This window comes from Lutjanus erythropterus, chromosome 7, assembly GCF_056507025.1.
Source record: "Lutjanus erythropterus isolate fLutEry1 chromosome 7, fLutEry1.hap2, whole genome shotgun sequence".
Classification (NCBI taxonomy): domain Eukaryota; kingdom Metazoa; phylum Chordata; class Actinopteri; order Lutjaniformes; family Lutjanidae; genus Lutjanus; species Lutjanus erythropterus.
Genome location: NC_139323.1, coordinates 37,274,790 through 37,300,195, shown reverse-complemented (window position 1 = coordinate 37,300,195; position 25,406 = coordinate 37,274,790). Strand labels below are relative to the sequence as shown.

General features: G+C 40.3%; 1 protein-coding gene across 1 annotated transcript in view; it reads left to right on the top strand.

Annotated features, from left to right (window-relative positions):
• Window positions 1-25,406, top strand: part of cachd1 (cache domain containing 1) — a 110,640-nt gene that overhangs the window by 55,264 nt on the left and 29,970 nt on the right. Inside the window, exons 4-10 of the mRNA XM_084723667.1 lie at window positions 4,578-4,684; window positions 12,910-13,036; window positions 13,988-14,132; window positions 14,294-14,510; window positions 14,646-14,795; window positions 19,975-20,259; window positions 21,321-21,470. Of these exons, the coding sequence (XP_084579793.1) occupies window positions 4,578-4,684; window positions 12,910-13,036; window positions 13,988-14,132; window positions 14,294-14,510; window positions 14,646-14,795; window positions 19,975-20,259; window positions 21,321-21,470 (1,181 nt within the window). The remainder of the gene's footprint in view (window positions 1-4,577; window positions 4,685-12,909; window positions 13,037-13,987; window positions 14,133-14,293; window positions 14,511-14,645; window positions 14,796-19,974; window positions 20,260-21,320; window positions 21,471-25,406) is intronic.

Sequence of the window (25,406 nt, the reverse complement as noted above, 5' to 3'; positions counted from 1 at the left end):
AGGATTTTGAAAAGTGTTGCTAATATTTTCACCACCCACATTTACACACGGGGGAGGCCAGAATATTAGAAATGCCTCTGAGTTTAATTCAGTCAGTCAGGATCAAAATTAACCAGGCCTTTTTCTCCCGTGTCTCCCTTCTTAAGAGCCACTGGACACCAAACAAGACCAAAATCCACTCCATGTATTGATATCGCTATCAGATCTGCTTGGATCAAGCTTTCTTTAAGCACTCTTCATTCTCCAGCTAGCATGTTGCCTGCTGTACCGCTGCTATTCACTGAGGGATTGCAAACGCATTAGAAAGGGTATTACTCTTGACGTTGGAGCTCGCACAACGGCAAGCCTCTTCAAGGTAATTGTACTCACTGGGCTGTTTGAATGGTGTGTGATTGCCTCCTCTGTGGATATACATGGTTCCTGCTGCAGGATACAGCTTAATAAAATGGATTTTATAAACAGTCGGACGGCTACACGGCAGGTGCTGCCTTATTTAGAGGTGTCTGCTTCACTCTGTGCTATAAGACACAGGGCGTCATGTCTTTTCTCCGCTGTCTTACTGAAGATTTGTATTTCCAGAATTGTAAAAACTGTGTTTTTCTCTTGCAAGGCCCCATTTGCCTCGTCAAAACTGATGCAATGTATATGTTTCTGTAAAGAAAAAATGCCAGATTTCAGTGAAAATTCAAAGACACATCAATAAATTGTTGTTGAAATCTTTCTCAAGGACACTCACAGGCCCGTTACTGGTGCTGTTGAATTGTCTTCGGGATCATTTCTAATTACTGCATAGAGAATAATCCCCTTTGGGAGGTATGGTAATCAAGCAAGCATTCCTACAATACATTATTAATATGCATATTCAGTGGAAGAATTATTTAAAGCAGTGCACATTCAGTTTGGAACATTCAGGGATAAGAGTTTGGATTTAGACATTTATTCTTTATATTCTGTAAATCAAATCAGGCTTGTGTTGTTGTTGTTTTTTGCTTGTGTCTGGCGAGTCCAGCCTTTTTGAAAAGCAGATTTTTTTTTGCCCTCATTAAGATGTCTGATCAGCCTCAGCCTCCTCCCTGCTCCCTCTCTGCCTCGCTCTCGTTCTCATATGTTTTTTTGATGTGGAATTCAAAGCGGCTGCAAATGTATTTTTTATCTGGCACGCTTTTTGCTGAGCGCACTGCCCACCCCTTCTATGCAAAGTGGGTTGAAGGAGAATGGTAATGACTTTGGCCTTATGGGACTCTAAATGAGTGAAGTTCAAACGCAGCCTGTACATCACAGCACCTGTCAATCAAACCGGGCCAGTGCCAGGTCTGCAAGCAGAGGGAGCCAAAGAGAGAGAGAGAGAGAGTGTGTGTGTGTGTGTGTGTGTGTGTGTGTGTGTGTGTGTGTGTGTGTGTGTGTTTACGTGTGCACATGTGTGTCTGTATGTTGCTAAGCCAGGAGGAAGAGGAGGGGGAGTGGGTCGAGTTGGAGGGATGGAAGGATCAAAGCACCCAGGCTTGGTGCAGTGCAGAGCGGGCTGCTCCTCTGCATACCTCCCCTTTTGTCAGCTCTTAAAACCAGAGATACAGGCTCTGGAAACCAGGCCTTACCATCAACACACACACACACACACACACACACACACACACACACACACACACACACACACACACACACACACGTGAGACACTTTAAAATAACTTATACTGTTGCTTAACACTAAAACAAATTATTGAAAAGTGATATGTCTGAAGATGTTTGTAGAAAAACCATGTGTTTAAGATGTGCTGATTGCAACACGTGTCTCATTCTTTTGACACCTCTTTAACACACTTGGGTGTGTGTATGCTGGAGGACAACACTGCATTACAAGGCTGCATCTTTTACACTGGGCTGGGCGATATGAGTTAGAAATAATATGTCAATATTTTTAGGCTATGCTGCAATGTAAACTATATACCTCAACACACATTTTTTCTCTAAAAGATCATACCGTAAATTCTCAGATCATGCAAACATGGGATAATCTTATAGATTACGATGCCTTGCTGTAGATTAAACCAGAGTTTTTGCATTTTTTTCTCAGCCAAGGAGCCCTTACTAAACAGAAAATATACCAGGGACCCCCCTCACATATGTCCCTTGGATCTATTCAGTTATATGGAAGAACAACACATGTGAGATGTAGTCAAATACAAAGATATTAAGCAAGTATTAAAAAAATATTTGCACCATTTCAGCACAGAATACCAAGACACACATCAAGAGAGTATTTGATTCATATTGCATGCATAAACTGAAATGCTATTTCTAGGGATTTGAATATAGAGCGGCCGCAAATTGTTTGTGAAAAGGAAATAGTGTGAATAAGGAATGATTGCTAAAGCTCTAATTATAAAGTCACTGCAGGGTAGAAAAGGGTCCTTTGTAAAATGAATTACTTTAAATATCAAAAAAAAATTTAATTAATTAGTTTGAAATCTTTTCATGAAACTATCCAACAGCATAGAGTAGTTTAAATTAGCATGACTTCGAACATATACAGTGGTAAAATGCAACATACACGTTACATTTAAACCAACATTTCTGTTACATCTCACCACAGTATCGATATACAATCAGTATATTGCCCAGCCCTACTTTTACACTACAGCAGAACAAGAAAGCAACTGGGAATTATGACCAACACAACATTTTTAAACACATTTGTTCATTATGAGCTCATTTGGTTTGCAGATGAAGAAAATATTGCTGATCCCATTTTTGTCAAAGTTTTGCGAGCGTATAAATGCCATTAGAGACGTATCCTCAGTGCTCATTATTAATTTATTTAGCGAGAGAAAGAGAATGTTAGATAATATTTATGTTTACGGCCAAATTAAATTAACAATCACACCGAGGAGACAGATTTGAGTTAATCAGCTGTTTTCAGCCTGGTTGATTAGCAGGTTTGGTGAATGACTGAATTTCTGAGGCTCATTAAAATTTATAATAAATCTCAGCGCCACACAAGCTTGAGTAGAAAAGCGCAAACAAACAATCTGACTGTGCATCAGCCGTATACTGTATTCATGTTGAGGCTGATGCAGATATTTAAAGCAATTATTTTATCATTTTCTCTGATCATAGTTCCCACTTTCATGCTATAATCCTGAATAGGACTGTGGGAGTGACTCTGTCAGCCCTTTACAGTATATTTTTTTTTTTACATATATTAGATTGTAGCAGTCTACAAAATAAAATATAATAAATAAAATAAATGTTTACATGTATGTGTTGCGCCAAATGACACCTGTATGCCAGTATTTGGTCCAACAATGACAAAAAAGTTGTTTTAAAGGAGTTCTTTCTCTTTCTCTTTCTCTTTCTCTTTCTCTTTCTCTTTCTCTTTCTCTTTCTCGCATTTAAGAGTCTGTCTTTTCCTGGAAAGCGATTAAAAACTGTTTCATAAGTCATCCTCCCAGGCACATACACTGAATTTGTGTCCAGCGAAGCGGTTTCTTGCTTATGAATGACGCCGGAGCATGGAAGACAAATACATCTGTTCAGACTGGGAGTGTTTTCTAACTATATTTTAATAGAGAATTCGCAGCAAGAACTTTCCCCGGGTTATATTAATCTTTTAATAGAGTTGGAGCCCAAAGCAACGTCTTAATGTTGCTTCTTTTGTCCAATCCCAGTCCAAAGCGTAAAGACCCTTCATTTATTTTTAATCATAAATGACAAAATGAAGCAGCAAATGTTTACCCGACCCTTATTCTTGAAATCAGAATAGCTGACAACTAATTTTCTTTTGATCAAATAATCAACTAATCGTTGAAGCTCTATTTCTACATCCTACCCTAGCATTGTCTTTTACCTCTATATTATTTATGTCTGTATTTAGCTAGAGAAAAACCATGGAGAATGTTGTAAATATTGTAATCAAAGTACACCTAGATTTCACATCAAGAAGTGCTACTATCTACCATAACTGCTGAAAAACAATAGCTCAAAGGCAAACAGTGATTTTGTTTGGTTTGCAAGTAAGGGCAAGGGAATGAGGAGACAAAATTAAAAAACAAGACAAAGCGTCTTATACAGCAGGTTGTGGCTGAATCATCAGATTGAGCAGGCAGACCCTCCTACAATCACATTCACATGTATTCAGGGAACTGGGTATTAGCTTTGTCGGGAGAAAAGTGGAATTCAAGCAGTTTTCCGTGGAAAATATTATTCACTTGCCATAACTCCCACTTTAATATGAGGCCTGGGCAACAGATGATACAGCCACCGATACAATTCAGCTCAAATGAAACAAGCGGGGTCTATTAGCTTCAACAGATGTTTCGCATAATTGGATTAACTTCATGGTTTCACACTGATTTCTTCACCGTTTGTGTAAATCGTGTAGTTCTCAGTCAAGCTTTTTTAGTTATTAAAACATGACGTCGCAGGTATTTGCAGACCTGCAGGTTTGGTTTTATTGGAAATAAAGCTGTGGAGTAGTAAATCTGTTAGTGCTGAGAGAAAAAGTCAGAGCTGCTCCACCAACAAATGAGCCCGATACGCTCCATAAAGTTCTCAAATGTTGCCTGTTTGTGTGCGTTTAGGTTTGATGGAAACTTCAATACCAACGTCTCCAAGACCATCTGCTGTGACAGACTTTCCCCCACCGTCAACAGCCGAGCTTTCAACCCTGGACGGGACCTCAACTCAGGTCTGTTGGACACACACACACACACACACACACACACACACACACACACACACACACACACAAAACATACAACACACCAGATGAAGCTGCAAGAATCTGCTAGTACACAAACTGACCTGGTTTAAACAAACATGTCCACACAAAGCTCACACCATTTAAACTTTGGAATCCATTTTTTATTGTGGAATACTTGCCAAATGCTGAAAACGGCAATCGCCATGGCAACCGGTTTTTAATTAGGAAGTTGTATTATCTTTTCTATTCTTCTTATCCTCTGAATTATTAAAATGAGAGGACATTGATCTGAGGTGGAAATAATTAGCTGCCAATGTGTACAGAGATGTTTTCGCAGTCTTTCCTGCGCTTCTTTACTCACACTTTCCTCCTTTTCTCTTTCGGTCTCCTCTGTTTTTTTCCTCCCTTTGATTTTATAATCATTTTTATAGCTTGAGATCAAATGCATTCTGTTTGACTTTGAACTCTGCAGTTATATTCCGGTGTATGTTTTTATCATCGTGTTGTAAAAGGGCTCTGTCAGTTCTGTCCTTACTTTACCTCAAATGGAAATTGCATCAGTTGTCACAAAAGCCAGACACGTTCCTGTTGTTATGGTACATACATTTAACCTCATCGTCATCCTCACGAGTCGAACGAGTGAGAGCAATGGAAAACAGTTTGATGGCGTTCTCTCTGCCCCCACAATACATTTATTGAGGCTCCAGATTGCATGAGCACATTGCTGAATATTACCATGTAAAACCCACATGTGTCGGCACCACATATGTCGGTCTGCTCTTGATTAGGAAGAAAATGGACCAAACTGACTAAAAACCGAGCAAAGGCCAACTTTCCCCTGCTGGTTTTTGTGATCTGCTGCCATCGCTTTCTTAGCAGCGTGTTCCGTTTGCATTTGTGACACATACGGGTTGTGTTTCCTGGAATATTGTGCCACTTTCCCTGTGTTTCGTAGCCCTCTGTTTCCAGTCACACGTTATAAAATCACTTCCAGGCACCTACAGGAATTTGTGGATGTTGATCTCAAGAAATAAAGAAAATTGTACCAATCCCTCTAATATTTACAAGTAAGCTCATGCACATTTTCTACAAAATAATAATATTGGAAACATTTTGCTTTTTTTCAAGCACTGCAGTTTTCTTCCCAAAAATTCCATTTAATAACCACTTTCACCAGCCAAAATCAAGTTAAAATCCAGCTTCAGACTCCACCTACATAGGTAGAGACTTCATTTCCCCGTAACATATCGTGTCAGGCAGTGTTTGCCCGTTGTTTATCAGTTCTCTCACCAAATTAGGGATGCACAGTAAATATGAGACATTTATATTATTATTTATCATTCCAATAATGAAATTATAACAAAAAAGTATTATAAACATCAAGCATAATAATATTTGATTTGTCAGATTTTAAGAGTCAGAACTTGGGCTGCACAATATAGTAAAATATCATATTGTGACTATTTTGACAAATATGAATAACATTTTTGCATCACAATTTTGATTTACACTTAAAACAAGAGTCATGATGATGTGACATTTGTTGGGGTCTGTAACAAGCAAACTTCTTACATCTGGAGAAAAAAGATTTGTAGACCAGGGTATCTCTACAGCACTACAGTGCAACAATAATGCTGTTTTGTCACACGTTTATTTCAGCTTTTGCAATTCGGATATTGGCCATATTACACTTTCAATAATATTTTAATTAATTGCGCAGCCCTAGTCAGAAAAAAATATTTGTTTTTGTTTTAATAAGGATGTTAAATTTGGTTTGGTCAGAGCTGTGGAATATTAATTGATCCATTTTGGCTCACTGCATCTTACAGCTTGATCGCACCGCTATGTCGTGGCCACTGGAGCTGATCGTGGCCTTTTTCTGCACAGTGCTTGTGATTCCAATGGCAGGGCCCTCAACACATCTCAGAAGCATCTCTCCGCTCTGTTCCACTTCAAATTTGAGCCTAGTCTATTTTTTTATGGATGTCGCGTCAAGCTGCACAGAGCAGATGGAGCAGGCAGGAAGTCAGACACAGAGATGGCATAGAGAATCTGTTCATTTTTCAAAATAAAGCGCCCTGTAGAGACTTCTGATCATAAAACCAAAGAGAAAAAGAAAACATTAAAGTACATTGCCTAGTTATCCGTAGTAGAACCACAAAAATGAAGAAAAGAGGACCAAATCAACAAAATCTGAGCAAGTACACAACTCCTGTTGTGGCATGCAGCTGTTTAATACAAAAATTACTACATACAAATTCCATATTGTGCATCTTTAAACCAAACTTCCCCAGTTTATGTGACTAAAACCTATATATTTCTAATCAGAAGCACCGAGGTCACCTTACAGACTGATTTCACACAAGCATCTGACTATCTTACAGTATATTTTACACAATAAAACACAAAATTCTTGCAAATTTTAGCTCAGGGTTGTAAAAAATTCCCTCAGATTGAATCATTTTGGGTGCAATAATCTCAATAGAACTCCACAAGATCTGTGAGGCCGAAGGTGTTAGGGATGTTCCTGTTGAGTAATTTCCCTGTCAGTTAAGCGCAAATTTTAATTTACAGAGGCAGGAGTTAACTGTTGTTGTACAGGGATAAAATATTGATATGACTGAATAGTTTTCAAACCAAACTGGTGATGTTTGATTGTATAGTCGATTATCAAACTGGCCGTGTGTTCGGAGGTGAAAACCAAGGAGGATATGAACTTCTCTCTAAAACTCATCATTGCCGTTTCTAACTGAAAGCATGTGCCTTTATCCTGATTTGTACGGTTTGAACACGTCTAAAAGCAAAAGATCTTTATTTCCAATGAACACTCAGTTTACTTCCTTCCCATTTTACAGGAAACCTCCAACATCATTTGCTCTTCTCCTGCCATCCCATTGCTGCTCTCCTCCATCTATTTTTTTCTTCCAGACATCCCAGCCTGCTCCTCTCTCTGCAAACCATTCATAATGACTGCCATTCACAACACGTCACCATCGGCTGGGTTTTATTTTCCTTACAAGCCAGTCACGGCGAGTTCAAGTTACCCCTCCGCCTCCCCTCTCCTCTCCCTGTCCCTCACACTCAGCCCTCCTTGACCCCCACGTTCCCAGCGTATTCATTCTCTCCCATTTGTCTCAGCCCAGTCTAAACAAGCAGCTACGGGGGGGGGGGGGGGGGGGGGGTAGCAGGTGAGAGATAATTGAGAGGGAGAGAATGATGAATGAAGAGGAAGAAAGGAGGGGTGAGAGCTGATTGAAATGTAGTAATTGTATCAAGACTGTATTGTATTCCTTCCATCATCACCCCTCTCATCTTCCATTTTACTTTTTTTTTTTGGGGGGGGGGGGGGGGTGGTTAGGGGAAGATGAGAGAGAGATACTGGATGTGGGAGGCATCAGTAGTGGTACCAGCAGGTGGGGGTGAAAAGACAGGTAGATGAGAGATGGGTGGAGAGGTGGAGTGCTGTGATTAGAGGACACTTTGCTGTTTGCAGCCTGCCTTCTGTGCAATTTCATCCATTTCTCTGGATTAGAGATGTCACCTCCAATTTGCTCTTATTCCTCCAATATTTTCTTCATCCATTTCATCGTCAGTCCTCACTGGTGCTGGAACTAATAATTATTTTTGATTGGTTTGTTTGGTTGATAAAATGTCAGAGAATGGTGAACAGCGTCACTCAGTGTCCAAGGTAACATCCTCAAATATCTTGTTTTGTCCACAACCCAAAGATGCACACTTTAATGTCATAGAAGACTAAAGAAAACCAGAAAATATTCAGATTTAAGAAGCTGTAATCAGAGTATTTAAAATTTTTTTCTTAAGAGAATAATACAAACGGATTCAATAGTTGATTATTAAAATAGTTGGCGATTAATCAATTCTCAGTTCACTGCATCAGGAACAAAACTGTACGTTCATAAAACCTGAGACCTATTTTTATATCATTTGGGATCTAAAGACAAATACTAACAAATACCTCCAAACATTTAGGAATTTGCCCAGTAGATCGCCTCAGGTGCAAGCTGCAAAACAGGCTGCAAAATGGCTGCAACATAATCCTTTAGGTAAGTGTAAACTGCATAAATGTCTGACAACATTATGGAAAGGAACAGAACCAGAAACAGCCTCTACATCGATTTGTTCGAAACCACCAGACTGCATTGACAAAAACAGTCATTTTAACTCGAGAACACAGGAGTTGTTGGTCTATCACTACCTCGACTGGTTTGTTAGTTTGTGTTATTGTGTGACATTCGTGTTTTAAAGGGTCAGTGCGAATCCAAAGTATCATTTTATGCCACATCCTGTTTTGCAGCTGCTGACTGAAGTAAACTACTGGACCGATTCCAAAACTTTTTGTACCCATAATCATATACATGCTGTATATATGCTGTACAATTTTGTACAGAAAATTAAATGGTCCTTAAGGCCATATCTTAATGATGTTTATGATCCCGACTTTCCATTTCGTGCCACCAGCAGGTCAGATTTTTTTCTTATCCTGTGAAGTAAGGCATCTCCGCATCTAGAAGAACAAAATTTGTTGCAGACATCTGATGTTCTCAGGCAATACATTCTAATAAACTGTCAAACCTTCAGTCCTCGAGTTGCTCAATAGAGCTCAACAGCCTTTGTTGCTAAAACTGGTTGGAAACGATTACAAAGATGATGGTTGTCTGGTATCGTGAGACTACATCCTAATGACTTTGGCGGTGTCTTTGGTTCATGCTTGTTGTTTTGAGTGAAATGTCTGGACAGCTATTGGATGGTTTGCAGGGTTTGGCAACGTCTCCTGAATTGGCATAAGATGGTGTCCACAGTGAAACATCGCAATGGACGATGTAGTGCAATGAACAGCAGCTGCAGCCTCTTGATTTTTTTCTCAAAATCTCAACTAAGGCATCAACCCTAACCCTAACTCTGAAGGGACATACTGCCTCAAATTCAGAAACCTTTTAAATCACGATGTTACAATGATAGAGGGCGCAGTTGTTGATGTGTGCCAGCCATTGTATACCAGAGTATAACCTCACCCAACTTAATGTCTAGATTTAAATAAGTCTGTCTGTGTAAATACTGTCTTTTATACAGTGAAAGAGAGCTACCTCAGATTTCTTTGCAATATCTGGAACATTCTCTCCTTGCGTGTGATACTTAACGTTGTACATATGGGGTGTTTATGTGTGGCTGTAGATGCAGCTGTATCAAAGCAGGTCATTACAAATAGCGGCATTATGGTTGTAGGAAACGGGTGTGGTTCGGGTCCTGTTTCTCGACTTGTCCGTCTGTTTCTGGGGAGATCTAAACATCGGTGGCAGAGTGGAGCACTGTAGCCTGACATGTATATAGAGCCCTTCTTCCACTGTCAACACAACTGAGTGTTTCCTGTTTATATGAGGCTCAGAGACGGATGGAGTGACGGGGCAGGGATGATGTATGATGGGTGACGGTGGTGTGCAAGAACTTGCTGTGTCTGTAAAAAGTTGTCTGCCAAGCACATGTAGCCGGAGGTGGATTTTGATGTTGTTTATGATGTTTGGCAGTTAGATGATTTCACGTTTAACTAAACTATTTGTGCATGAATTTAATTTGTTTTGGTTTTTCGTGTTAGTTGAATGGCTCTCACATGGCTCTCCGCCCCTCCCATAGAAAACAAATTGTCTTTGGCTTGTAATGTTGCTGGATTGCTGGAGGGTTGGAAAAGGTCAAGCAGGTTCTCTTTAGCAGGTGATTAATTCAGCGTGAACACAGCCAAGAACCACATTTTAGGACTATTTAGACCCAGCTGCCATGCAAGAATGGCAGTTAGCATGTCTGGCAAAGACGATAGACTTGATTAACAGGATTTGAAATCCTAACCCTGTCTATGAAAACCTCCGTTTGAAGAATAACAAATAGTCAGCTTAACGGCTAAATCCTCGGTGAATACATACAGCTGCTAATGACCTGCAGAAACCACAATGAATATTTATTAGCAGTAAGATATTAAACATTGTAATATCTGGCTGAATCAAACCAAACTTCCACGGAGAAAACAGACTGAATATTATAAATTCTTTTCCAGCCAAGTAGTAGTCTTGTGAGGAAGAAATGCCCTTAAGTTAAAGCTTCTGGACTGTTTCAGCCTGATATCTGATGTGCATACTGACAACATTTGTGCAATAATTTCAATCTATATTTGTAGGCAGGAGTCTCACAACACCATTCGATCTCAGAGAAACCAGCTAATCTGATAGTTGCCCATTCTTTATCACCTAATGCTTTCATCAGGAGGAAATTTCACCAGTATTTTGTCTTTAAATCAGACAAGGAACAACATCACAGCGCAGTGCAAATTCTGCATTCAGCTGCTAACATGAGCTACATAAACCAACCATTAATGTCAGCTACATGGACCAAACACTCATGTTAGATAGACAGAAATTGAGTTACCTTGCTAACCAGTGTACTTCTACTACTGAAAAATATTTTGGAGCCATAGGTTGTGATGCTGGTGACCAGGAAAGGGTGTGTGTGTGTGTGTGTGTGTGTGTGTGTGTGTGTGTGTGTGTGTGTGTGTGTGCGTGTGCGTGTGTGCGTGCATGCGTGCGTGCAGGTGTATGGTTTAGGTCAGTTTACTGGAAATTTGAGTATAAAGTGTGTAAAGCACGTTATACTGTTTATATATCTGGACAAACATTAATTATGTTGGGCAAGACAGTTTCACCAAATTATGTACTGAGGTACTCCAGAAGTAACAGAAAGTAATCAAGTTACTTTTCTTAAATATTGTGGTGCTTGGATTAGGTTACCGAGTACATTTTTTAAGTTAGTAATTTTATCTGAATCCAGTGTAAAAGTAAGCCTCTTTGCAGGATAGAGGATTTAAAGTGATCAGATTTGCTGCGGTTTGTCTGCATATCTACGACAGAAATCAATTTAACAGTTGCGGTATTGTTTCATGGCGTTTTAATGAAGCCTACTTTTGAAGGCTACGCTCTGTTTCTTCCTTCTCTGTCTCTATTTTCTCCTGGTAAAGAGCCCAAAGTTTCTATTTGTGTCTCTCTAACTCCATCCTCCCCCCCCCCCCCCAATCTCTTTGTGAAAGGCCGTTTTGTGTTGCAGCGAGCGGAAAGGAAGTTGCCGGCTTTGTGATGGGATCTCTGTGAAGATACTGTTGACTCTGTGACCTAGTAAAAGAAAAAAAAACTGTCTGTTAGTGTTGAGCAAATACTTAGGCTCAGTGTCTCTGCAGAGGTTGTAGTTAAGGCTGTTATTTCAGCTTTCCCCTGCAGTCAGTTACGACACAGATCGCCATCCGGTATCCACATGAAAGAAGTGTACTGTAGACTTCACAGTAGTCGAACAGTTCAAACTTTTTTTTCTTCATGGACTTAATTTATTCTATGAGACGTGTGAATGGGGGAATGCAGTTTGCATTTAGATCTGAATTTGGTGTTAAAAGGCCAGTAACAGAAAGCAGTGCACTAATGTTTATTGGAGGGAAAGTGGACAAGTTGGTGTGCGGCAGCTCACAAACAGAAAGTGAATTTTCAGCACAGTGTGATTGCATACAAGGGGAACCTCCCAATTTCCTTATCTGATCATTCATTTGACCTGGAAAATGTTCTGGTCTGCCATGATGAGGGACCTTCCAGTGCTCTTATTTTTTGCTTTGAGGAGCAAATATTGAGGATTGAGGATATACAAGACCTTCACAGAGGTGTTTTACTGGACCGACACACACCTTAACTGGAAATATGTTAATGCTTGGATGCCCCAGCTGATCGTGTTGATCTGAAACAGCATCATATAACTGCATTTTCTTACTGAGGTGGACGGACGAATAACGAATAACTGAACTTTAAAGGTCTCCGTCCTCAAAGAGATTCTGGTTCTCGATACCAAACACTTCTAGTGTAGTACCCTTGAAACCAGTACCTGTATTTACTAAAACCCTAGATCTGTTTTGCATTTCTGCTGCAGACAGTACCTTTAACTGCAGGTGTGTTGTTACCGGAGCTTCAGCGCTAACTCCCTTTACGTTTTCATCAGTTTTATTTATTTAACTGAAGTGAACTACTTGTTGGAAATGCAGCTTAACTTTAAAGGTTGAATCTTTTTCCCCCCTGCCTTTCCCTCTTCATTTGTCCTTCCTCTCACTTTTCCCCGTCATCCTTCCCTCTTTTTTTTAAAATGTGTGCCATTCCCTCTGTCTCTTACATCCACAGTGTTGGCAGACAACCTGAAGTCCAACCCGGGGATAAAGTGGCAGTACTTCAGCTCAGAGGAGGGCATCTTCACAGTCTTCCCTGCCCACAAGTTCCAGTGCAAAGGAAGTTATGAGCACCGCAGCAGGTAGAGTCCAGCTTCTCTTTTTGTCTGACGTTTCTTTATTATCGAGCTCCAAGTTGCTGCCAGACACACACAATTTAACAGACTCACTTTGCCAAGTGTCCTCCTCCTCCTCGTCCTCACTGTCCCCTCTGTCAGTTGCTGTGGGGTGGCCCAGAGGGCACGCTGGTGGCATGCCGCCCTCACACACCCTGGCCACACATGCCCTTGGCAGGAATGTGGTTCTGTACCACCAAAGCCTGTTGGAATTTCACACCTCCAGTGTTTTGGGTTTTTTTGTGGCCACGGCTGAAAGAATTCTCTTTCATTCTTGTCTTTTCTTTCTATATTCTTTTGTCTTCCTGCTGCTTTTTTGCGTTTTTCTCTCCCTTTTAGAAAAGAAAAAAATAGAACAACTCTAGATTTTTTTTCCCCTTGCTGTTCAAGTCAGTGAGCTGGCATACAGCCATGACAGAAATGACATTTCTTGGCTCGCTTTCAAGTGTGAATGAGGCTTTGTGAGTACATCACTGCCCTTGTCCACCCTGTGTTAGTGTCTCGTTGTCCAGCAGACCACACACATGCAGGCGCTGACCCCCTCTAACATCTGTGCCCCTCCATACCCAACCAAGCCTATAATATACATACATTAACACGTGCACCAAATATTTTAGACCTGATAATATGCCAACAACAGGGATAGAATAAGCACATGGTCTGCTTTTTGCAAGTCAATCATTTATCCTTTTAACACCATGATAATGTGGGATTTTTGCAGGGATTTTTATACTTAAGTAGGAACTTAAGTATGTTACTTTAGTTTTTTATGTTTTTTATGGATGAGGAAAGGGTGAAAGACAAAGACATAGCATTTATTATCACTGTGTAGATGCTGTTACGGTGCGTATTAATATTAGTTTTAGCGTTGTATGTAGGTATATTGCTGTATATTGGAGTTTCTGTGTCTTCCTGCAGGCCTGTGTATGTGTCTGCGGTGCGTCCCCAGTCTAAACACATCGTGGTGATGGTGGACCATGGAGCGTCTGTAACCGACACCCAGCTTCAAATCGCCAGGGACTCTGCACTGGTCATTCTCAATGCCATTGATGAACATGACAAGGTTAGTGACAGGCAATAAACCTCATCTCTCTTAGCTTGATTTGCTTAGAAGACATATATTTAGAGGTCTACAGAGTGCAAAATAAGATTAAATGGTTCTGAAAGCCACAAATACCATTATTGTAATTGTTTCACTCCAATGTCATTATCACACGCCTCCAGATCTCCATCCTGTCAGTGGCGGAGATGGTTCGCTCCTGCTCCCTGGACCAGTGCTACAAGAGTCTGCTCTCTCCAGCCACCAGCGAGACCAAGAGGAAGATGAGCACCTTCATCTCCAACATCAAGGCCTCTGATGGGGCCACGCAGCACGCAGCTGGCTTCCAGAAGGCCTTCCAGCTGCTCCGAAACACCAGCAGTCTCTGCAAACAGAGCACAAGTAAGAACACAATATGATAAAACTGTGGTGGCGCTGCATGTTTAGGAATGAGCAGTTTTACCTTTATAACATGATCAACTCTCTTGTCATCATATATAATATTAACTGATGTGTGTTTTGTCTGTTTTCGTTCAGCCACGGACATGGTGATCATCTATTTGTCGTCTGGTATCACGTCTCGAGAGTCGTCCGAGCAGGAGAAGAGAGCGACGCTGAGCGTGGTCAGAGAGGAGAACCGACACCTTAACAACTCAGTCATGATCCTCACCTACGCTCTCATGAATGGTAGGTCACTCGTATTAATTGATTGATTGAATTATTGATTTGATTTTCACCTGGATTTTTCACCTGTCCACAAAATAAAACGTTTTTTTCTGCTGCAAGATATTGTTGCAGGAATTGATCAGAATTTAAAAGTATGCATGAAGATAAAATAGAAATTATTTGCTGATTTTACTCAGTAATCAGTGATAATTGGTAAAACGAATATTATGTTGCAAATGAAAAATTATAAATATGCCATTATCACCTAGATTTTGTTGATTTTTTTTTTTGCCCAGTTTTCACCAAGGAGAAATAAAGGAGAAATCTGTAATATATTTACTGTAATAAATCATAGAAACATTTATCATCAGAAATTAAGGAAAGTGAAATGTTAAGCTGAAATACTTGCTTCTCTAACAACAACACTACAGCCCTTTGAAATTTCTGTACAGGGTCAGAATAACTCTAGTTTGCTCATTTGATGTTAATTAAACTTCATATTAATGCTGAGTGTTTGCCTAATGAGTTACTGTCTGTTTATGAGTCATAAGAAGTAATTAATAATCTCGTAGTAGGAATAGATGTCTAAGATGTTGCTCCAGTTAAACTGAGCAATACTGTACATTAATGAAGTCTGGCAGGCAGTGAGACAGGCAGAGTCTTTTCAGAGCAGTGTGCTTTTGTTTTCAGAATAACAGGCTTAGTTTTACATTGACAGACAAGTGACAGTTATAAACAGCTGATCAACTTAAATGGAGAACTTGTCGTTGCTTGTTTTTGCCAGTTTACGATGTTGCACCTGTCTTGCACTCCTGCAGTGTTCCTGCAGCCTGCCTCAGCTTCCCTTAGTCTGGGTAGGAGAAGGAGGAGGAGGTTAGGGGAAACAACTCCATTCAATCGCAGATCTTATATTAAATAGGATTTCAACCTATTTAGCATGCAGTCTATGGTCTGCCTTGCTATTTGGACTGCAGTACTCACATTTGCAAGTGTTTGACATGTCTCTAGGAAAGGTGAGACCACCCTTTTACTGACTGTTTGGTCTTTTATTACATTTTAAGAGTGTTTTTAAGTATCTCCAGTGCAAAACTTAACCTTTGTGGATTTCGGGCTCCTGTTGATTGATGTTTTATAATTTTACACTCTTTCATACTTTTTACTGCAACAGCTACACCAATTATCCTCATGATACATAAAGAACTATCTAATCTCATCTAAAATAAACTGAATTTAGAGCTGTAGCTTTCTAGGTTATCTCACATCTTATTAACGCTTTGTTGTATGGATTGTTTTACTTGACTTGGGTATTTCGGACCATATCTGGCCCTGAATTAGTCACATCTTCACCATATTAATCTTTTGTTTGTTTGTTTTGCACACATCTAGAGCTTCATTCCCTTTTGGCTCTGTGGGAGCTGTTTTTGTGCGTTCAATATATTTTGTCTATGTCCTTTAGTACACTGCTCAGGAGTAGACTGGAGGTTAGAGAGGTGCTCAGAAACCTCAAAGCCTTTTTTGTCTGTGTGTACGTTGTTGTGGCGTGTGTGCTTCCTTTTCGTCTTTTATTGTCCTTGTCCATCCATCTGCCTCCTCTAATTCCCACCTCCCTCTGCAACACACACACACACACACACACATACACTCACCTCTGCTGTGCATGCATTAGTCCACCATTAATACAAATTGTTTTTGCATCTGAGAATGGAAATGAGGTACATCTAAGAGAGGAGAGAGTGAGACTTCAAAGGCTGCACTGCTCACTCTGTGTGTGACTGACAGAGGACCTTGGCTGTTTAAAGAGCTCCATGATGAAAAGGATGCAGAAATCTATCGTCCTCTCTGAGTTTATTAGCATTGCATATCCAAAAAAACATTTGTTTTGTTGCTGATGCTGGTGCACGCAGCTGAAAGGCCCGCTGCGTGTGTGTGTCTTATTCCCTGCATCCCCTGCCAAATGTGAAGTGCTGATTGTTCAAGGAGATCAGCAGTCCCTCTGCAGTATAATGCACAGTTGTTTGTGTGTGTGTGTGCTGATGAGACGCCCATCTCCCACAACAAAACTGCATTCGGTCGTCTGAATAAACTCCCCTTCTGCCGGATAGTGTATGATTTCTACCCTTCATGTTGGTCATTACCTGAATATAATTGTTTTATTTTGAATTTATCAAAGACATGTAGTCTTGAAAACTGATTTTATCTACTTAAAGTCCCCATCACAATTCGTCTATTCATAACAAATGTATTTTCTTTTAAGTCAACTTTGTGTCAATATCATTAGGGGACTGTTGACTTACTTGTAGCAGGGTTCAATGTTAATGTTTTGGTCAGAAATCTACTTAACTCGCCCCTGTACGAATTGTTTTATTTGTTAGCACTTATCAAATAACAACCAAGGCTTAAGTTAATTGTCATGTTTAATCTTGGGCTGCAACACCTATAAAATGTCAGAAAATAATGAAAAACGGCAATCTAAGTTTCTCAAAGTCCAACACTGGGTCTACAAGCCAATGACAATCACATCATAATTACGTAATATGATAATAAATAAAGATAAGCAGGAAAGAGTATCTTATGCCATTTTTACTTGAAAAAATACTTCAACCATTAATCGATTATGAAACAGTATAAGCATTTGTCACCACTTGGACAGTCAGGGGAATGGGGATGTGTATTGGTCAAAAAAATAAAAGTACCAATACCAGTACTGATGGCGATACCAGAGTACTTCATTCGATACTTTTTCTTTGGTTTTGGTGGCATCTGAACTGCCAACTCCATCAGATACACTGTGCTTCTTTACCTCACCACCACACACTGTATGTAGCTACTAGATGTTCTTGCTGCAGTAGTGGACCAGTTGTACATTAGTAAATGAAAAAAAAACACTTGCGGTGATTCTCTGCAAGCAAAACCATGAACTTTTTTCTGGATCTGGTACAAAAGGGATTGAATGCAAGTATTGTTTTACTGGAGAAGTTTCGTTACCACTTGGTACTGGGTTATTTCAGTCAGTGCCTTGATGGTATCAAGTACTGATACTCAACCCTCAAAACAAGTGAGTTGCTAGATTTACTTGCCCAACATTGCATTTTACTTCCCCTGGGCAAGCGGGCAATCCTCCTTGTTTAGCCCCGTTGTAACTCCCATCATTTTCCTTCCTTCCTTTTTGAGGACATATCCCAATAAAGCAGGTACTGTGAATCATATAAGATGTGATGCTTCTAAACCTTGTAAATTAGTCTCTCTTTGTCCGTGTTGACTGGAGGGCAAACAGAAACGTCAAGGGTGTCTGCGTCGATTTTGATCAAAGAAAATGGGTTGGAGGAGAGAAAAGCACGTGGAACTTCACAGAAATAGAACCAGGATGAGCATTTTTTTCAAACAACACATTGCTTGGTTTGTTAGCTGACGCACGGAGCAGGTTAGGACAACTTGATTGGGGAAAAAAACCCGAAAACAATCTGTTGTTTACTCTTACTTACTTTTAAGCAGTGTTATACAGGCTGCTGCAAAGTCTGGAGGAGGAAAAGAAGAATAGACAGTGTAAACATGAAGACCATTTTTATATTGACAACACTTTGGAGGACTGCTGATGAGAGATAGCAGCGTGTCTCATGACTGAAATGATGCTAAGGCCTTAAAGATGTTATTCCACACGTTAAGCTTTAGTCTCCCATACTTTTTCTGGAGTAACTCAAACCCTGTTATTGTTTTATTCATCTCAGCGAGGTTCTGTAGTTGCACAGCACATGCAGATTGAGTAAGTGGGTAACACAAAAATAGCCTCCAGTAAAATTGTGCATAGTTCTATAATTGTTAGTCAGATTTTTTTGTGAATTATATTGGTTCCTTGTGACCTGCTGGCGGCCTACACAATGCAGATTTCAAATTATTCTAAAAATTGCCTTTGCATGGGTTGGTTTATGTTTGCTAGGCTTCAAAGAAGCACACACTGCATTTTAGTGAGAAGCACTAAACATGTTTGCCTACAAAACAAGGCAAGTTTATTTGTTTGGCACATTTCAACAATAAGGCAATTCAAAGCGCTTTACATAAAACATAAAAAGCATCAAAACAGGAAATGTAAAAGGAACATAAAAGCAACACAAATAAGAGTTAAATAGAAAACAAGAATAAGCTAAAACAGGAAAGTAAAAGTTACAGGCGAGGAAACTTAACATTAAGAGGTAGATTTTTCAGGATCATCATATCTGTCCTAGAAAAAAGAGTGGGAATGGATACTCCCTTTTAAATTAAAGTGAACAGAAACTTGTGCTGTCAGCAAAATTTCTCCTTTGTGTTGGCTTGACATTGCCATCCGTGACGACGGTGCCCCCCGTCAGTCAGGCGCCCAGCATGATGATCAGCAGAGCGGAGCCTTGGCATTAAAAAGGGATTCTGCTGTAATCCACTCAATGATTGGATACTGGCAGACATTCTGCACTCTATCCCTCCCAATAGGTTGTGGGGATGCCAAATGTTCCAGGTGACAGCTGCACAGCCACGGTTATCCATCCTCCTCTAAGTGACCTTACCAGGCTCGGAAAGATGGTCTGAACTGTGCATTAATGTCTGAGCTGCATATTTTCTTTAAAGTGATGAAGGATTTATACATGTTATGATCTCTGAGCCTTACAGATGACATTTGTGTTTGGCAGTTGCATGGGACTGTACGAATAAAGCTTATAGAGATCATGATGCAGGATCAACAAGTCAGGGCCTGCATGTATGAAATATCTCTGCTGCTGCTGCCAAAGAGTTTGGAAATCCCTGTGGTAATGTATAGTATGTACCCCGATTAATGATCCAATTTAATGCAAATCTCTTGCTGCTTAACTTCATGAACTGCGTGATGTTAAAAGGATCTCTCATTTCAGAGATTGTTGATCTATTCCGCCCCTGTTTGGTGGCAGACTTCTTTCTTCCAGCTCCTTGAAGGAATTGTTTTTTACAGCTAGAGGGGAAAACAGTGGGTTGCCTTTTATAATAGGAATTTGAGTCATGCGCTCTTTAGCAAAGAGCTGTTTACTCTTTTTACCTCCTGTCAACCACTCCCTCCTCTTTCATTTGCACAATTACTCTCCTCAATAGGCCTTTAGCCATGCCGTCAGTTACGGATTTGTTCTTAATATCCCTGCATGATTAAATCAAACATATTCCGTCATCGACTCTCACTCTTTATCCCATCCCCCCCCTTCAGAGGGAGTCACAGGCCTGAAGGAGCTCGCCTTCCTGAGGGATCTTGCAGAGCAGAACTCCGTGAAGTACGGCGTCGACCGACTGTCTGACCGAGACCGCTCCTCCGCGGCGTCCTCGTCTGGGTCGGCCGGAGCCTCCATGATGCCCGTGGTAAAAGGAAGCATGATGGTGCTGAACCAGTTGAGCAACCTGGAGACAACAGTGGGCCGCTTCTACATTAATCTGCCCAACCGCATGATCGACCTGGCACGCTTCAGCCTGCCCTACGCTGACCCCATGGGAGATGGTGAGTGGTTTGGTATTAACTGGGCAGAGCGTGCAGACAAAAATATTGAATGACGTTAAAATGTTTGAGCAACAAAGACTCTCATTCAAGAACACAAGCTTAGATCAGTTGAATATTGAACTGAATCGTCATAGATTCATAAATCAAAAATCAAAATATGAAGGAATAGTTTCAAGTTTTAGGATATACTTAAATACTTATTTACTTTCTTGGCAAGAGGTAGATGAGAGCTTAATATAAAGCTAGAGCCAGCAGACAGTTAGCTCAGCTTAGCATAAAGACCGGCAATGGGGCGCAGCTGGTCTGGCTCTTGTCTAAACTGGGGGTTCTCGAGGTTTTGACTGAGTGCCTTTTTAGGGACAGGAAAAGATTGGAAGATTGATCCAAAAGTGCTGGAGCATGTGCACGGACTGAAGCGACAAAACTGATGTTTTGAGTCACACTGCAACGTGCCAGCAGAGAGAAATCTTTGAACTTGTTGTAAGACGTGTGATTGGCGTTCAAGATAAAGTTCATTGAGCACCGAATTCACCTGTTTGCATCACTTAATCTATCCCCAAGTATGAGGGGAAAAAAATTCCCTAAACCTTTTCTCTACAATGATTTTGCATTTTTCCATGGTCGCTTTTCCATCTCACTTTCACAATAAACTGCTGAGCTATCCATCGAAATCACCACCTTTAGCTGACAGAACTAGCATTGCTAACGCTACATAATTCCCAGGAGGCTGCACTTTGTGAACCCTTGGTCTAAATGTGATCAGCTCAGCTAACAAACTGAGGCCACAGAGAACTCTGAGGGAAATATGATGCTGATAGAACCTAACAATGTGCAGTCACTTTTAATCTTTAATTATGTTAAAGAAAAAAAAGCAAAAAGAAGAAAATAACTGAAATTTTATAGCACCATAGCTTCTTTCTGACATACAGCCAGTCATAATGTGTCCGTCAACAGGAATAAATTGCAAACATACAGTATAATGAGCTCAAAAAGATAAGATAGTTAAACTAACCTGAGATGTTGCATTAACTTTTCTTATGTTCTCGTTCTTGTTTCTCCAGGGTTTATTATGACCGTGAGCCGGCCGTGTTACTTCGGTAACCTGCTCCTGGGCGTGGTCGGCGTCGATGTGAACCTAGCCTACATCTTGGAGGATGTCACCTACTACCAAGACTCCCTGGCTTCATACACATTCCTCATTGACAACAAAGGTCAGTCACACAGAGACGGACGAGGTGGAGGCGATCGTCTCAGTGCAAACATTTTCACTGGGACCCGACTTTCCCACACTTGCCCACACACCATGTTCATCACGTAAGAATTAGCGGGATAATCTACCGCAGTGCAGGAAATGGTGCCTTTTCCAGCTTGTGGTCAGCCACATGAACAGTATTTGCAGGTGTACAACCAAATAGGGCTTTAAGTCATGGCAGCCTGTTTTCCCAAGTAAAGTTTTCTCCATGTGCAGTAATAACAGGTCTCCTGGGTAAGACAACAAACACAGCAGAACAAATCAGTCGCTCGTAGATTTCTAAGCCTAAAACAAAACAAACAACAATCAGGAAAAATCCTGCTATGACCTACCGGTCCGACAGACTCCAGTGGTCTACAAAACATTCCTGTGTGTATTTAGGGTATCAATCTTTATTAGTCATGGTCTTAGAGAAACACTCCAAATGGTTGGAAGAAAGTGTATTTTGGTGTTCTTGTTTCACATACAAGTGGAATTACACTTTATTTTGTCTGTCTCAACTTCCTCCATAGCCATTATGCCTTATTAGACTTAATTGACATCTTCTTGGTAGCGCTGGCACTTCTTTGGCATTTCACCCTCTGTGGAGCCATGCCTCAGTGCGTTGCCACAGCACAGGGCGGTAGTGCTCATGTCCGGCCCTGGTTTGTTTTGGCCTCAGCTGAGGGGGTCTTGACTTAAAACCACTGGTGCTGTACAGCAGGTAGGTTGTGCTCTGCAGGCCCAGACAGCAGAGACATTAATGGACAGGGTTTTGCTAGATGGCACTGCAGCTAATGAACAGGGAAAAAAGGTACGAACAGGTCTCTTAAATCACAAATCTCTGGGGGGGGGGGGGGGGGGGGGGGGGCCTTTTCTTCTTCTACTTACAGTGTTTGCTAGCTAGTCAAAAACTAAACAAAATGTTACGTTGTTTGTTAGCTAGCTAAAAGTTTAATAAAACTTTACATTTTTTGCTAGCTACATTTGTTACCACACTAGCTAGCTAAAAGGTTAACAAAACATATTTTTGCTAGCAACAAAGCTAGCAAAACATTACATTGTACAGCTTGCTATAAAGTTAACAAACCCTTATTTTGTTTACTAGTCAGTTAAAAAGTACTTACTTAAAAATGCTATATTGTTTGTTAGCCTACTAATGATGACTCAGCGAGAAGCTCTGATTTCTCCTCCTTTAAGGAAAAGTTTGTTGGTTGAATTAATGGAGTCTGCCCCTGAGCTCTCTTTGAGGACTTTAATTATTTTGTTCAATCCATCTTAAAAAGAGCCATAATAAAAGTGTGGGTTTAAAAGTTGCATTCAAAATCAATCTAGGTTTAGAGTAAAAACTAAATTGAGAATTAAAGAAAGGTTTATGCTGATTTTAAAGTTTGGTGCAACATATTTTTCAGTTAAACTATTATTTAATTGGGTTTTAAAAATGAATCCTTGTTGGTGCAGCCCAGCCTTGGTATTAAAAATGTAAACAGACGCTTTTATTGCATTTACAGGTAGCACACAGTCACATTTACATTTGCAGGAAGTCGACTCATATGTGTCCCAGCTCAGAACTGTTCATCATCCAAATCTTGGCACAAAAAAGAACAGTGAAAACACCACAAATAACCATAACTAAAACTGGATACTTGCCAAGCCTAAAAGGAAATTAAATTAGACCTAAAAGCTTACAAGTAGACAGCGGGGAGGGCAGTTACATCAAACCTGACTGACAACAAACCACACAATAACCAGACATGACTTCTGTCTGGGTTTTGAAGCCGGGAGGCAGCGCTATGCTAATATGAGGCTAGAAGAAGAGGCGATTAAAACAAGCTGCAACAAGACAAATGGGAGATGAAAGATTGCGTGATTTGTAGAGGAGATGAGGAGTATAGCAGAACAAAACAAAAATCATGGACAGCCTAACTGACATTTTCTCACCTGCATGGTTTAAATAAGTATTCAGCATCAGATTTTTTTTTCACCATTAAATCTAATTTATTTCAAGTGCATTCTTGCAGCTGTGTGAGGTTTGCTCTATTCAATGAGTCTCTTTTATTTCCCCCCTAAAATGTTTGTTATTGTAATAAATATGCCATCAAATTATAGCTTATTACTGGACTGTGCTTATTAGAGCGCCGGCTCTGTAAACATTGACAAATGAGTCCCATTAAAGTTATTAGCTTGCATTTAAATGGTCTGCTGCCAATTAGAGTGTAGGTAAATATGATTAGGTAAATACACCGCTGACAAGAGGCTTCCGGACCTGGAACTAAAAATAAATTAGAAATGTTTGTGCATGGGAGGTATTGAGGCATTTATCTAGTGACTTTTTGAATCTGTATGTTTATCAGATTCAAGCAAACCTGCACCTGAAGTGGATTATGTATAGATTTATGCATGATTTATATAAATGTCCCGGTCGTCTCTATGTGCGCCGTAGTTCGTTGTATGAGGACAGAGATGCCTTGTCTAATACAGCAGATGGATTCCCTGTAAAAAGTGTGAGACTCCACACCTGCTGCTTCTCTGACAAACCGACACACTCTCTTTTTCAAATACACTCAGTGTACCAGAACTGCACAAAGAAAAACACATGATTTTGTTTGTTTACTTCTGTCAAAACAGATGGGCTCTTCAATCCCGTATCCTGAGAGCTTTTTGTCTCTCCCGCAATGATTACTGCTACAGATAAGGGCTGTGTTTATCTCAACACTGCACTCCTTCGCACTGCCAGAGTACTGCTTGATACTGAGCTTCTTCAGATGCTGTTGTCTTCCTCAGTGGGATTTAAGTTTTTCGATAGAGAGCAGCGTTAAAATGATTATGATCCACCTACCTCCCTCAGCTGTTTTCGGAGAGGCTACAAACATGAACTTCTAAATCTGTGTAGTTCGACAAACAACCAAAAGTCAGTAATTCTACACTGCAAAATAGCAAACAGGCGGGAGGTTGGTGTTTTCCTAACTTTGAAATGTATTTTCTTTCCTTCATTCTAAGGCTTTTGCTTAAATGGTTTGATAAAGTGACAGCTGTACCTTGGCTAGACTGTTTGACTAATTTTGGAGCAGTTACTGCACATTCAGTTAATTTATGGAAACAAGTCAGTCGGGCTCGAAGTGTCATTTAGACTGATCCATGCTCAGACTAATCTTATTGGTAGCAATACATCATTACCTTCACCATAGAGGTTATGTTTGTCAGGATTACAGAAAATCTGATTTTTATGAAACTTGGTGGACGGGATCACAGGGTAGATACCCAAATTATTATTCGCTTTTATTGGGGCCTCAGAAATGGTCAAGATCTCAAAATGACTTAAATTTTGTTGAGCAGCATCTTTTATATGATGATCTCTGATGTCCAAGGACTCAATCCTCACTTCCTCCCTTGTTGCTTTTAATGTTGTACAACCCTGTTTCCAAAAACAGTAGGGATTTTATGTAAAATGTAAATAAAAACAGAATGCAAAGACCTACATTAAGCTGATTACAGTACAAATACTAGACATTTAATATTCAAACTGATAAACCTTATTGTTTTTTGTGAATATACACTGTATTCTGAACCATTGTAATGCATCACCTAAGCTTTTGGGAACTTGGGAATAGTTTTGAAAGCAAAAGTTGCTTGATATACAGCTTCAGGTGCTCAGCAGTCGGAGGTCTCCATTGTCGTATTTTGCACTTCGTCATGCACTACATATTTTCAATGGGAGACGGGTCTTGACTGCAGGCAGGCCAGTTTAGTACTTGAACTCTTTCACTGTGACTGTCCTGGACACTAACACGTCCCCATACCGTCACAGATGCTGGCTTTTGAAGTTAGTGCTGGTAATAATCTGGATGGTCCATCTACTCTTTAGCCCAGAGGACAAGACGTCCGTGATTTCAAAGAAAACAATCTGAAATGTGAA